The 15,194-nt window shown below is 43.4% G+C and overlaps 1 protein-coding gene across 1 annotated transcript; it reads right to left on the bottom strand.

Moving 5' to 3' along the window:
* Nucleotides 1–225: 225 nt before the first annotated feature.
* LOC116678713 (zinc finger protein 239-like) lies at nt 226–3,002 on the bottom strand. The gene is made up of 3 exons (XM_032508461.1): nt 2,993–3,002; nt 2,725–2,819; nt 226–1,435 (listed from the first exon to the last, which is right to left on the bottom strand). Exons 1-3 carry the CDS (start codon nt 3,000–3,002, stop codon nt 476–478), a joined length of 1,065 nt encoding a protein of 354 aa, XP_032364352.1. The 3' UTR covers nt 226–475.
* Between the last annotated feature and the right edge of the window lie 12,192 nt (nt 3,003–15,194).

Here is a 15,194-nt window from a genome sequence, read left to right as displayed (position 1 = left end):
CCTTCACAATCTCCTGACCTCAACATAATGTAAATCTATGGATAGACCTTAAAGGAGCAGAAATCTCAAAGAACTGGAAGACTTTAGGAAAGAAGAATGGGCGAAGATACCTCCAACAAGAATTAAAGACGAAGCGTTTCCAAGCTGGGGGGGGGGGGGTACAAGGTATTAACTCTGCAGGGGGCCCAAACTTATGCAGACGTCATTTTCTTGTTTTCTGTTATTTTGAAAGTGTAAAATTATTAAATAAAATCTAACTTTTTGTGACATATTATACTAATGTCTAATCTGTCATTTGATGCCTTTTGGAGATTTTTCCATCTTTGTTTTGGCTTCTTTATGCTCATTAATACACATTTTTATCTAGGGTACCCAAACTTTCGAACCCAACTGTAGTTATTGTTTTTTCTTGAAGCTGCACTTTCATCTGTCTCTTTGTAGTTTTGCTTATTTAAAGCTAATTTACTTGTTCAGACTATTTGGGCTTTTCTCCAGTGTGAATGCGTTGATGTCGTTTAAGGTTACTACTCTGAGAAAACGTTTTCCCACATTGTTCACACAAGTACGGCTTCTCTCCAGTGTGAACAAGCTGGTGAGATTTAAAGCCACCACTATCAGTAAAGGTTTTACCACATAGATCACAGCTGTAGGGCTTCTCTCCAGTGTGAACACGCTGGTGAGATTTAAGGTGACTTCTCCGAGAAAACTTTTCCCCACATTGTTTACACGAGTACGGCTTCTCTCCAGTGTGAACACATCGGTGTATTTTAAGACCATCGCTCTTAGAAAATGTTTTACCACATATATCACAGCTGTACGGCTTCTCTCCAGTGTGAACCCATTGGTGTATTTTAAGACTATTGCTCCTAAAAAAGGTTTTACCACATAGATCACAGCTGTAGGGCTTCTCTCCAGTGTGAACAAGCTGGTGAGAATTAAGGCTACTTCTCAGAGAAAACGTTTTCCCACATTGTTTACACGAGTACGGCTTCTCTCCGGTGTGAACACATCGGTGTATTTTAAGACTATTGCTCTTAGAAAATGTTTTACCACATATATCACAGCTGTATGGCTTCTCTACAGTGTGTCTGCGCTGGTGAGATTTAAAGCCACTATTATAAGTAAAGGTTTTGCCACATTGTTCACACCGGTAGGGTTTCTCTCCGGTGTGAACACGTCGGTGGGCTACCAGGCTATCCCTCCAACAAAAGGTTTTACTACATAGATCACAGCTGTACGGCCTCTCTCCAGTGTGACTGCGTTGATGTATTATTAGGAGACTCTTCAGTGTGAAAGCTGCCCCACATTGATCACAGCTGTGTAGATTCTCTCCAGTGTGAACTCTCTGATGACGCTTTAAACGTGCAGATGCTGTGAAGGATTTGTCACAGTGTTGACAGTGGTGACATTTTGGTCCATCCCCTCTTCTCTGTTTCTATAGCAACAGACAGAGAGAAAGAGAGAGAGGGAGAGTTAGTGAACAACCTTCTTAAACCCTGGACTTGCTCTCACTCTTATGTTATTATGGAAGCAAATGTAGTGCTCATAACTTTTATAAGTTAAGAAATATTCTACAATTTTTTTAGGGAAGTTTCCCAATTTAACTGATTGGCAATTTAAAAACTAAATCATTTGCACACTCTTCAGTTTAACCTTGAGTTAGAAATGTTAATGGTGGGGGTGTGTGGGGGGGCGGTGGTGATGGCTAGGTTTAGTAATAATGGGTCCAGTTATAAACTAGTCGGACCAAGGTGAAAACAACGGCTCCACAACATTATCACATCATTTAGAAAGAAAAACTATTTACATATTAAACAAGTTAGACTAAAAGATGACATAAATACAGATAAAATATTGTGACACTATGCAGCATCTGAATATTTCAGGGTAGTTATTAGTGCTGCACGATATCAGGAAAATATGAGATATGCCTTAACGGTAATTATATAACTTGTAATAAATACACATATTAAACTGTCTCCTACTCAGTTCTGCTGCTTTCAGTCGTTTGCTAAAAATCTGTTGCACTCATTAAGTTCTCATCTGAGCAGATTTCTGTCAATAAAACTCTGAGATGTAGTTAAAACCAGTTTGTATTAATTAGTCAGGGCTGGCTCAGAAGAGTCCTGGACCATCCCTCAGTGATGCTGCTATAGGCCTAGACTGCTGGGGGACTTCCCATGATGCACCCATGATGGAGGTTGGAGCGCCAACACAGAGACAGAGGACGGGGACGGAGGTTAGACACAAAGACAGAGGACGGGGACGGAGGTTAGAGCGCCAACACAGAGACAGAGGACGGGGACGGAGGTTAGACACAAAGACAGAGGACGGGGACGGAAGTTAGAGCGCCATCACAGAGACAGAGGACGGGGACGGAGGTTAGACACAAAGACAGAGGACGGGGACGGAGGTTAGAGCGCCATCACAGAGACAGAGGACGGGGACGGAGGTTAGACACAAAGACAGAGGACGGGGACGGAGGTTAGAGCGCCATCACAGAGACAGAGGACGGGGACGGAGGTTAGAGCGCCATCACAGAGACAGAGGACGGGGACGGAGGTTAGAGCGCCATCACCGAGACAGAGGACGGGGACGGAGGTTTGAGCGCCGACACAGAGACAGAGGACAGTCAATTCATTGCAATGTTGGGACGACCCTCTCGACTGGGTGGGGACAAGTTTGGGAAACATTGGTCTGGAGTAACCTCTTTCCTTCACTCACCTCCTCCTTCTTCCTCTTGCTCCCTCGCTCCTCTGAGTCTCCCGAGGCCTCCCTGACACCTTTCCTCTTGCCCTCCTCCTCCTCCTCCTCCTCCTCCTCCTGGTGTCTCTGCAGGTACTCTGTGATCAGGTCCAGGTCCAGGTGGTCTTGGGGCTCCCATGTGTTCTCCTCACTGGAAAGGTGTGCAGACAGAAGAACATCTCCTCACACTTTGTTTTTTAGGAAATACATTCTCACTCTAGCTGCTAATTTGGATTATTCCTTTTACCTGTTGCCATGGTGATAGGTTATTTGCGGGTCTGTGTGTGTGTGTGTGTGTGTGTGTGTGTGTGTGTGGTGTGTGTGTGTGTGTGTGTGTGTGTGTGTGTATATGGATCAAAATCACCAGTTATTAATATTCTAGACTCCTCCTTACTCTGAGAACCCCTTCCATTTCAGCAGAAACTCTACTCTTCCCTTCACCACTCTGCGGTCCAAGACCTTCTCCACCACATACTCCTCTTCTCCTTCACTGCTGCAGGCTCCTCCTCCTCTTCCTCCTCCACTGCTACAGGCTCCTCCTCCTCTTCCTCCTTCACTGCTGCAGGCTCCTCTCCTCTTTCCTTCACTGCTGCAGGCTCCTCTCCTCTTCCTCCTTCACTGCTACAGGCTCCTCCTCCTCTTCCTCCATCACTGCTGCAGGCTCCTCCTCCTCTTCCTCCTTCACTCGTGCTGCAGGCTCCTCCTCCTCTTCCTCTTTCACTGCTGCAGGCTCCTCTCTCTTCCTCCTTCACTGCTAAGGCTCCTCCTCTCCTCTTCCTCCTCACTGCTACAGGCTCTCCTCCTTCCTCCTTCACTGCTACAGGCTCCTCCTCCTCTCCTCCTTCACTGCTGCAGGCTCCTCCCCTCTCTTCCTCCTTCTTTCCTGCTCGGTCGCCAGCTTGACGTCTGCCCCAAGGGGGGGGGGGTTTCAAATCGAGTAACCGTGGTAACCAATGATTGTTCTGATTGGTTCACTACTTAACTATCAGAGGAGAAACCTGGGAAAGCAGAATCACGGAGTCAGTGAGTGAGAGAACGAACCGCCGTCCTCGTCTCCAAATCTCTGTTATTACAAATTCTCCCAAACACAAAAGCAGAAAACAGTCGTCAACAACAACGTTCCCCTCGTGGAAACATGTTTTCACTTCAATTTAAGAACCCCAACACCATTTTCTTTACTTTCAATAATAATATCTATCTCTTCTTTCTACCTCAAACTCCTCGTTATACTAACGTCATCATGGAAATCATAAACCCTCTTTGGCTGGAAATAAATATTCAAACGATTCAGAGTCAAAACAGACATCATACACTGGGGACAATAGTTCAACTTATATACATTCCTTTACTAATACTCTGGACAACTTTTAGGAGGAACTCCCCTTTAAGAGTTAAACAACATTTTAACATTAACAATCCTGTCAGGATACGTTAAAAACCACAAAATAACTCATTACCAGGGAATGGAAGCACCAGCACCCAGAACCACACACACAACCCTATGCTAACTAGCATGTTAGTTAGCAGTAATTAGCCTGTGTCTATGTTAATGTTAAGTAGCATGTTAGTTAGCAGTAATTAGCCTGTGTCTATGTTAATGTTAACTAGCATGTTAGTTAGCAGTAATTAGCCTGTGCCTGTATTAATGTTAACTAGCATGTTAGTTAGCAGTAATTAGCCTGTGCCTATGTTAATGTTAACTAGCATGTTAGTTAGCAGTAATTAGCCTGTGCCTATGTTAATGTTAACTAGCATGTTAGTTAGCAGTAATTAGCTTGTGTCTATGTTAATGTTAACTAGCATGTTAGTTAGCATTAATTAGCCTGTGCCTATGTTAATGTTAACTTGCATGTTAGTTAGCAGTAATTAGCCTGTGGATATGTTAATGTTAACTAACATGTTAGTTAGCAGTAATCAGCCTGTGTCTATGTTGATGTTAACTAGCATGTTAGTTAGCAGTAATTAGCCTGTGTCTATGTTAATGTTAACTAGCATGTTAGTTAGCAGTAATTAGCCTGTGTCTATGTTAATGTTAACTAGCATGTTAGTTAGCAGTAATTAGCCTGTGTCTATGTTAATGTTAACTAGCATGTTAGTTAGCAGTAATTAGCCTGTGCCTATGTTAATGTTAACTAGCATGTTAGTTAGCAGTAATTAGCCTGTGCCTGTGTTAATGTTAACTAGCATGTTAGTTAGCAGTAATTAGCCTGTGTCTATGTTAATGTTAACTAGCATGTTAGTTAGCAGTAATTAGTCTGTGTCTATGTTAATGTTAACTAGCATGTTAGTTAGCAGTAATTAGCCTGTGTCTATGTTAATGTTAACTAGCATGTTAGTTAGCAGTAATTAGTCTGTGTCTATGTTAATGTTAACTAGCATGTTAGTTAGCAGTAATTAGCCTGTGCCTGTGTTAATGTTAACTAGCATGTTAGTTAGCAGTAATTAGCTGTGTCCATGTTATCTCCTAACATATTCCTACCTCCGTCTCTGCTGATTGGGAATGATTGAGATTTCTCTTGCACATCTACCAGAAGACTTCAGCTTCAGGACAGGTGCCTCAGTCCATACGTCATCGAGCTCAGTTGGAGTTGCGCAGGCGCAGTAACGCTCAGCACACCGGGAAAGAGCTTCTAACAGACTCCACTGTCTCCATGGAAACAACGGGACCTGTTGGTCCATGTCTTTACCTGTCTATGGTACCACCCCGATACAAACCTGTTAGCTAGTTTTCCACTGCTGGTAACAGCTCGACTTGTCTCAACTCTACTCTACGCATTTTGCGTCCTTTTCCATTGCAGATTGAGCAACGCTTCAGCGTGGGCTGGTCACCATAGCTACGCGTGATGATGTAATTTTTCAACGTGAATCACAACAACACGTCGGCTAATTTGCCACAGCCAGAACGTTTTTTTGTGTTCTAAAGAAGCTGAAGGAAGCAAAAAAAATCTGAAAAAGAATTCAGACGGAGTTGACGTTTGTTCGCCGACACAAAAGAGTAAGTAAGTTTCCGGTAACGTTAGCTAACATCTGCATGTGTTCAGGTCCCAGTCAGTATTTACTATACGCTAAATAAAGTACAGGAACTTTAGTAACCATGGTCACACCAAAAACAGGTCTGCTGTTTGTGTTCAGATCATTCACGCTTGTGAAATCGCCGCCGCAGACGTCCGGTGGGCGTTCGATGCACGATCTCTGGTCTGGTTCTGATCTCTGGTTCTGGTTCTGATCTCTGGTTCTGGTTCTGATCTCTGGTTCTGGTCTCTGGTTCTGATCTCTGGTTCTGGTCTCTGGTTCTGGTTCTGATCTGCGGTGCTTCGTATAATTTTTACGAGAGTCTGGTTTAGACAACGACTGGGATGCATCTGGGACAGCAGAGCGGGGGGGGGGTGGGGGGTGGTGGGGGGTGAGACGCCGTTACAGGGTGCAGAGGAGAAGACCAGGATGTACAGGAGGTTTTGATGCGCTACTTGAAAAGCTAAATAAAAACTTTTTCTTTGATATGTTGTCTTGTTTTTTAAAGGAACAGTGTTGCAATATTGTAGACAACATGCAAAAGCCCCTAACAGCCCCTAACAGCCACTAACAGCCCCTAGCAGCCCCTAACAGCCCCTAGTAGCCCTAACAGCCCCTAACAGCCCTAGTAGCCCCTAACAGCCCCTAACAGCCCCTAGTAGCCCCAACAGCCCCTACCAGCCCCTAGCAGCCCTAACAGCCCCAACAGCCCCTAGTAGCCCCTAACAGCCCCGAACAGCCCTAGTAGCCCCTAACAGCCCCTAAACAGCCCTAATAGCCCCTAACAGCCCCTAAAGCCCCTAATACTGAACAGTTGAACAGTGAGAATAGTGCAGAGAGGAGATAATCTCTCGGTGTCTGGCTAGATTTTTTTTTTTTTTTAAGGTTCTTGTTGCTAACAACGCGGTGATCGACCTCAGCGGTCTGCAGGTTCCTACGTCACTTCTGTGTCGCCTCAGTCGCTGGGAACCTCGACTGAGGTAGTACTACATAAAGTACCTGGTAGCAGGCCTTTATCTAGTACTAATAAAGTACCTGGTAGCAGGTCCTTATCTAGTACTACATAAAGTACCTGGTAGCAGGTCTTTATCTAGTATTACATAAAGTAACTGGTAGCAGGTCCTTTATCTAGTACTACATAAAGTACCTGGTAGCAGGTCCGGGGGACTTTCTCTCTTAATGGAAAACCAAAAAGGCGAGTAGAGTAGATACCACGCAGTGGGAAACCGCCATTAGCTACGCGAGCTCTATTGTTTACCAAGCCCGTTTCCCGCGGTTCCAAACGCGGCTCTTTAGCTCGCCTTCCCCATCATAACCTCCATAACTAACCCCCACAGCTTCAGTCCCCCACACCACACGGCAGAAGGAAACCGGCTGTTGTCATAGTTACCGAGTACCGACCTGGAAAGCAGAATTACGGCATCAGGGAGAGAGGAAACAAACCCCATCCTCGTCCCAAAGAGGAGGAAAGTGCCGTCACCTGGGCCCGGGGGGTACCGACACCCGCACATTGGTTCCGCTTTCTTTGTTCCCCCGCTACGTTAATATTGCGTACAATAAAATATGAAATTCGTACTAAACGCTACGCTGTTATTATGTTATCCTTAAGGAGTATCACACCTTCAAGCTGAAATAAATGTGGAGATATGCTGCTCTATACATGCTAAAAGTAGTGATTATTTACATGGAGTCTGGTAGAGATATGCTGCTCTATACACGCTAAAAGTAGTGATTATTTACATGGAGTCTGGTGGAGATATGCTGCTCTATACACGCTAAAAGTAGTGATTATTTACATGGAGTTGGTGGAGATATGCTGCTCTATACATGCTAAAAGTAGTGATATTTACATGGAGTCGGTGGAAATATGCTGCTCTATACACGCTAAAAGTAGTGATTATTTACATGGAGTCTGGTGGAGATATGCTGCTCTATACACGCTAAAAGTAGTGATTATTACATGGAGTCTGGTGAGATATGCTGCTCTATACACGCTAAAAGTAGTGATTATTACATGGAGTCTGGTGGAGATATGCTGCTCTATACACGCTAAAAGTAGTGATTATTTACATGGAGTCTGGTGGGTTTGGTGATGGGATTTCTGTTTCATGTTAAACTAAAAGGATCTTCTCTTTAACTAAAGGTCTATCTCTGTAGGGATCCATCCCATAATGTTGTCAATCATGATATGATCAAATCAACAAATGATGAAACTTATAGATTTTATTAAAAGAATTTAGAAACATTAGACTATATGATGATTGTTTATAGAAACATTTGTTTTCCACGTTAAATATATTACAATATGATTTAAAATATAAATGACATAATATTGACCAATAACAGTTGATTATTTTTCAGATGTGACATATCATGAAGTGTTTTAGTCAAACAGTTCAAATGTTGATAACCAGAGATGAAATCAGATGAATGTTGTTGTGTTTGAGTCTCAGATCTGCTTCACAGTGCAGTGTGTGTGTGATGGTGAACAGACTGAACTTTGATTTCAGCAGCTGGTCTTCAGTCAGTGTTTCTGTCCACAGGAGAGACTCTCAGTCCTGCAGAGGACACAGAGACACTGAGGAACCAGGGTAGACCCCAAACCCAGGATAGAGAGGCTGAGTGAATGTGGTGTTGAAGGTGTGGAGGTGGATCAGTGAGTCAGAGGAGACTGTGTAGAAGGACAGAGAGCCAGCAGAACGTCCACATACACTGCTACTCTGTTTAGAGACAGAGCAGGAAGTGAGGACTGTCTTTCTGTTATGTGCCTGACAGAGTAACCATCTTTATCAGAGCAGAAACAGTCCAGGAATGATCATTCCTCCAAACCACAGTCCCTACTGTTGCCTTTCCTTCTGATTCCTCTGTAAACTCACTGATATATTAACCTCTCCTCTCCTCTGGACCTCCCAGTACAGCGACCAGTCAGACCATCTCTACACAGCAGCTGAGGGCCAGCAGTCAAATCTGTCTGGATGATCAGGATATGAATGATACTCCTCAACATAGGTCACCTTCCTGTTGTTGTCAGACAGTTGAGGTGTCTGTGTACTGTGTTTGTGTCCATGTCCAGTTCACAGACATTCTGATGGATGAGAACAAGACACAATACAGCTGCAGGTTATCATTGCTCATTTATTAACAACTTTACTGACAAGAACTGAAAGAAAACTTCTCAACGTTGATTTGATATTCAGGTGAGTGATGTTTAACAATCCAGTTCTACCAACATGAAGAGTTCCTGAACATGAGAGTCAACATGTCAACAATGTCCAGCTTCTTGTCCTCGTGTGACCCGATGAGGACAGCTGATGATCCAAATCTAGAAACATCAACTGAATAAAGTCTCACTAATAAAACTGTCCCATCTTCTTCTACCTGCAGCACAAGGCGAGCTCTGAACCATCTGCTTTCTAAAACTGCTATTACGTGATGTTCAGTTATAGAAATACCAGTTTAGGGATGAAAAAATGAGGATTATGGTATGTTAGTGTGTTGTGTGGTATATCTGATACCAGGTCTCCATCAGGGAGGAACTGGAAGATAAATCTACCTCAACTCACTTTATTCACCCTTTAAACATCTTGGGACATTAATTATGCCGTGTTGTGGTCATGGACTCTGCAACACCAACACATAACATGGTCGTCTGTTTTCATTTTTTAAATATCATTTATTAGAATAATTTTTGTCACTATGTGATGAAATAAATGATTACGTAAAGATTTTGATGAATGAAATCTCATAAAAAAAGTTTTTGTTACTTTTTTTAAATTGTCCATTAGAAATGTCGATACGAATATATCGGGAAATACCTAATTTCGGTCAACTGATATATCGATCGGCTCTAATACACCCCCCACCTCTACCGCGGTTACTAAGCGAGCAAACAAGAGAGATTGGTTTATGTTTTTATCTTATGTTAAAACTAGAGCTGCCGATACGACAGCACCATCAAACTGGGATTAGACTCTGAACATATTTCAATAGCAGCCAACAAGCCGCGTTCAGACAATCATTACTGCAGCTTCATATAGTAGATTATATTAGCAACAGGACAAATACACCACACACAGCTTTACACACACACACAAACACCAATCCTAACACACACACACACACCAAGTAAAGTCAAAGTTTAATGCGTGCTGCCCTATTGGCCGAAGAGAATCAGCTGTGTTGGCTTTATGTATGACACAGGGGCTAAGTGGTTAGCACTTCTGTCTCACAGCAAGAAGGCTTGGTTCGAATCCAGGGCGTTCCGGGTCTTTCTGTGTGGAGGTATGTGTCTCCCCCTGTTTGCGTTGGTTTCCTCTGGTGGCCGGTTTCTTCCCACCATAAAAAACATGCATCCTAGGTAGGATACAGTTGAAAATTAGCCAATTGGCTAACATGGCACATTTACAGAAATGTTCATTAATGTGCATTGTCCTAATCAAATAAATAAATAAATTATGAATGTATTTATTATACACACATATGAAGGAACCACTAATTTCTTGGGGGTGCTAAGGGAGTTCCAGCGGTAGCTACAGCAGCCCCGGCCTCGCTCCGTCTATGGACTATGTCTACCAGTATGAAGACAATATGCCATAACCTTGTTGAATATCACAATAAGGATATTATTACAATCAAGAACAGATGTTACAGTGTTTTCAGTTCTGCATTTTTTTATATTGAACCAATAGAACATGAAGTTGAACATAAAAGCAGTTACATTTTGAAGTATAAAGTTTTCTACTGATCTTTTCTTCAACTATCTAAATAATATCTGAGAGTCTCTCGTGATGTGTTTATTGAGGCATTTAATGTCGACTTGAGGATAAAAAACATATGTTGTGCCACCCTATGGAGGACAGTGTTAATTAGCCGCTGTGTTAAAGCAGTGTTGCAGACATTACATGTTTTTCACTTTTGAAATACCGATATAGTTCATAGTGAGTTAAGTAGTTCCACAGTGGAGGCACCGTGTTATTGGTTGTTGATTATTTCTTTATAGTTACCTATGTGTTGGAGCCATTACAACATTTTGTTTTGTTTCATTTATATACCATGTATGGGTTCTGCAGTTTTGTGTTTGAGCACTGGGTGGCGCCTTGCCTGGGAAGGCATAAAGGTAATCAGCCTCAGGTACACAGGTGTGTGGAGAAATGGGAAAGCAAACAGCTTTTCACCGTGTTAGTGCGTGTCAGTTTAATGTCAGACGGGTCAGTCGTATTAAGGTTGGAATTTGACAAAGGGAAAATAAATGGGTCACAGCACCAAATGCAGACAGTACGTGTGGACATGATTATGGCAAGCAGAACACGCGTCCAAGCAAGTTCTCCCTGATCCCACCGCATTGGCCTAGTGTAGGAGATGATAAGAGACTCTACATTAAAGTGAAAAGCTGCTTATGGAATCGCCAGGATCGTCATTCATGGATATGATAACGCTGACGAGGACGCCGTCGTGGGATTTCGCACATGAGAATCGCCATCGTGGGATTTCTGGGTCTCGAGGTGGATCGTTTGGAAAACCACGGCAGCTTCTACTCTTGCAGTAAAGAGAAGGAACCGAACCGGAGCCACAGTGGACCACACATTGGAGGGAGTGTGCGGGCCGGACGCGGTTGCGCGGAGCGGAGCAGGAAACTCAGGTGCGCAACATTGACAGCTGAGGACAGTTGGAGCAAGACCAATGACAAAGGTAAAACGGTAGCGCTACCATATACAATTCATGGCCATTAACATTTAAAGTGTGTGCACACAAGATAACGAACAGAATTGGTTTAAATAAGCTGTTGGTGTATCTAAATGCATGTTTATTTTAAGGAGTGTTTTTGATTATGTGGGTTGACTATGTATTCTTTAACAAGGGTACCAAAGTTCACCACAGCTGACGAGGGCGGCGCAGCGGTGGTGAAACTGAAACCCAATCTGTCATAAACGACCTGTCAAACTACACAAAAAGGCACTATTGGAAAATTGGAAACGCTTCAAAAAACAAGAAAGTTAAAATTAAACAGAGCATACTCTAAAAGGTCAAATACAAGAGTTGATGCAGGACAGAGAATATAATACGGAGGTGCATTGTACTTTTGACAAATACACAACTCTGTGCAAAGAAGCAAAGGAGACGCACACATCTCTGGGAAAACTCTTACCTCCTGCAGAAAAAGACATACATGAGATTTGGTTTAAAGCAAAGATGTTGGGTGTTTCTGAGTTATGGAAACGTAAAAATGGTTGGCAAATGCAGATATTCCTAAATCTGCTGAAAATGAAGATTGTGAAGTGAAACCTGAAGACAGTATCTCTAATGTTGTAACGAACGTTTCTGCACAACACTCATAAAAGTAAAAGTCATAAAAGTCGCGCCAGCTCAAAAAGCAGTTCATCTTCTATTGCATCAGCACACATTCAAGCTGAGGCAGAGAGAGCTGCGCTTGAAACTCGCGCCGCAGCTTTAAAGGAGAAGCACGCTTTGGAAGAGCAAACAGAGGAGCTACGGAGAAGAAAGGAAAGGCTGGAGTTCGATACTGAAATGGCCGCTTGTGCTGCTAAATTAGCAGTATTATCTGCTTCCAGTCACCAAGCTTGCTCAAACACACAGTCAAATGGGATGGAATCTTATTTTTGAAAAAGGAACAAGGTTAAAGGACCCTTCCACCAATTTCCAAATTCATGAAAAAGGAGCAAGGTTAAAGGAAAAATTCACTTTGCTAAATCCACGAGCAAATGCATATAAACCTACCCTTCTGGACATCCTACAACCACCACCCAGGCAACAACAACCATTAATGCAACAACATGCATATTGGAGTGCAACACAGAACACCAGTCAGGATATTCATCCTAAAACAACAAAGCATGGAAACCATTTAAGTGAACCTCTTCTGGACCCTCACTTGCAACTAACAAATCCAAATGTCAGTAAGTCTGAACTACTACTGCAAAGAAAGGATGAAACATCAGCACTGTATGACTTGCTGCAAAGGCAAAATGAAATATCAACATTGCTTATACAACAACAGTAAGGTGAGTAAAGATGGTGCCAGTGTGTGGGGCGACTCGTCTGCTTAGTATTTTCGTTGCTGTTGTTTTGTTTCTCTGTGTATGCCGCAGAGATGCATCTGCCTTATTTGTATACGATCGCCAAGCTCTTCTCAACATCCGAGCCTCAGTGGAATCGTTGTTTCCAAAATACAATCTGGGAGACCAAACTTCAAATCTCCCTCCCTTCTTATCCAGGATACCTATAGGCCTGCGGCTTCTTACCCTGTGCCTATTCCCGTAAGAAACGTCTTAGAAGACGGGGAAAGCGGGGAGGTGTACTGGTGAGATCCAAGCCTACTGATGTCCACCGATGCGATCAGTCCTCGCCTCTGGAGCGATGGATGGTACCGTCGCTCCGCTGTCTACTCACGGACTCTAGAGGCCGGTGGATCCGGCATATTACTCCCGCTCAAACTGATGTCTGCTACCCATCGATCGAGGCTCCTGTACCCGGCGGATGCGGGCTCGTGGAGGCGGCGCATGAACCACGACAACCTTCGGCCACTGGGCCGTGCTTCATCATCAGGCAGCGGGGAGCTTGTCCTTCGCATGGCCCTAATCAACGCTAGATCACTAGCAAACAAGACTTTCCTGCTCAATGACTTCTTCTCCTCTCGGGAATTGGATTTTATGCTGCTGACGGAAACCTGGCTCCATGCTGGTGAGTCTAGCCCTTTCTCAGAACTTCTTCCTCCCGGCTGTACTTTTCTCAGCTCCCGCGGACCACCGGGAGGGGTGGGGGTCTAGCGGCGGTTTTTAAATCCACTTTCCACTGCCGACAGACTCCCAGTGACATCTTTGCTAGCTTTGAGCTGCAACTTTTCGAGTTCAACCATCCTTTTCCTGTGCTGTGCGCGATTGTATATCGCCCTCCGAAGTTCAATAAGGATTTTATAACTGACTTTGCGGATTTTCTGGCGGTGATTGTGTTAAAATATGATCGTCTTCTTATTGTTGGTGATTTTAATATTCACGTATGCTGTGGAAACAATCCTTTGGCCAAAGATTTTATGAATCTAATTGATTCATTCAACCTTTACCAGTTAGTGACTGGACCGACACACGAAAAAGGTCACACATTGGACCTTGTACTTACTCACGGTGTCTGTGTCCATATTAAGGAAATCTGGTATATCCGATCACCTGCCTGTTCTGTTCACTGCCACCATCCCCTGCTCTAGGATCGCAGCTTGTCATCCTACTCGTCTTCAGCGTGTGATCAACCCGTCAACTACGCTGCAGTTTGAAAATGCTTTTAAAGAATCTAAACTTTGTAACTGGGATGGTGGCTGTGGTCTCAGTGCTGATGAGCTAATTTCCTCCTTTGGCTCTGCCTCCACTGACATCCTGGACTCTGTTGCTCCTTTTAAAATTAAACTTATAAACCATCCTCAGAACCATGGCTAAATAACACAACCCGCTCTCTTAGGCGCACTTGTAGACAAGCTGAAAGGAAGTGGAAAAAAGACCAGCTCCAGGTCTCCCTAGAAATTCTTCGAGACTGCCTTGCAAGCTATCAGAGAGCTGTAAAAATCGCTAAAACTACATTCATATCCAACATCGTCTCCAACAATAATCATAGGCCCCAGGTTCTCTTCAAAAATCTTAACTCACTTATAAATCCTAGCAATGCAGCTCAAATTGTGCCACACTTACATTATGCGAAGATTTTAAAACAGTTTTTATTGGTAAGATTTCTATGCTTAGATCTTTACCAACCTCCTCTGCCATGGACCCTTCAGTCCCTCAACATACTCAGCTGTCTTTAAGCAGTTTGAGCCTGTATCACTCTCCTCACTATCTAAGATAGTTCAGAGTCTGCGGCCCACAAATTGTCCTTCAGATATTCTTCCCTCACGTCTTTTAAAGGACGTTTTTAATACTGTCGGGTCCATCATTCTTATTTTAATAAACACATGTCTGAGTACAGGTTGTGTCCCAGCTGCTTTTAAACATGCTGTAGTGCAGCCTCTTATCAAAAAATCTGATCTGGATCCAAACGTTTCTCTAACTTTAGGCCTATTTCCAAACTACCTTTTCTCTCGAAAGTGCTGGAGAAAATAGTCTTGAACCAATTACAAACATTCCTCAATAACCATGGCATCCAGGAAAAGTTCCAATCTGGCTTTAAACCACGGCATAGTACAGAAACCGCACTTTAAGGGTTTTTAATGATCTCATTTTAACAGTGGATTCAGGCAACTCTGCTGTGCTGGTGCTTTAGACCTGACTGCCGCCTTTGATACCGTGGATCACACAATCTTTTATCTCGCCTTGAACACTGTGTAGGTATCAAAGGTATTGTCTTGAAATGGTTTCAGTCATACTTGACTGATAGGAGCTTCTCTGTTCATTTAGCTGAACACTCATCGTCAGCTGCTCCTCTTACCTGTGGGGTCC

The sequence above is a fragment of the Etheostoma spectabile genome, unplaced genomic scaffold (assembly GCF_008692095.1).
Source record: "Etheostoma spectabile isolate EspeVRDwgs_2016 unplaced genomic scaffold, UIUC_Espe_1.0 scaffold00007854, whole genome shotgun sequence".
Lineage (NCBI taxonomy): Eukaryota > Metazoa > Chordata > Actinopteri > Perciformes > Percidae > Etheostoma > Etheostoma spectabile.
Note: the sequence above shows the minus strand (reverse complement) of the source record. Positions and strands in the feature narration are given on the sequence as shown.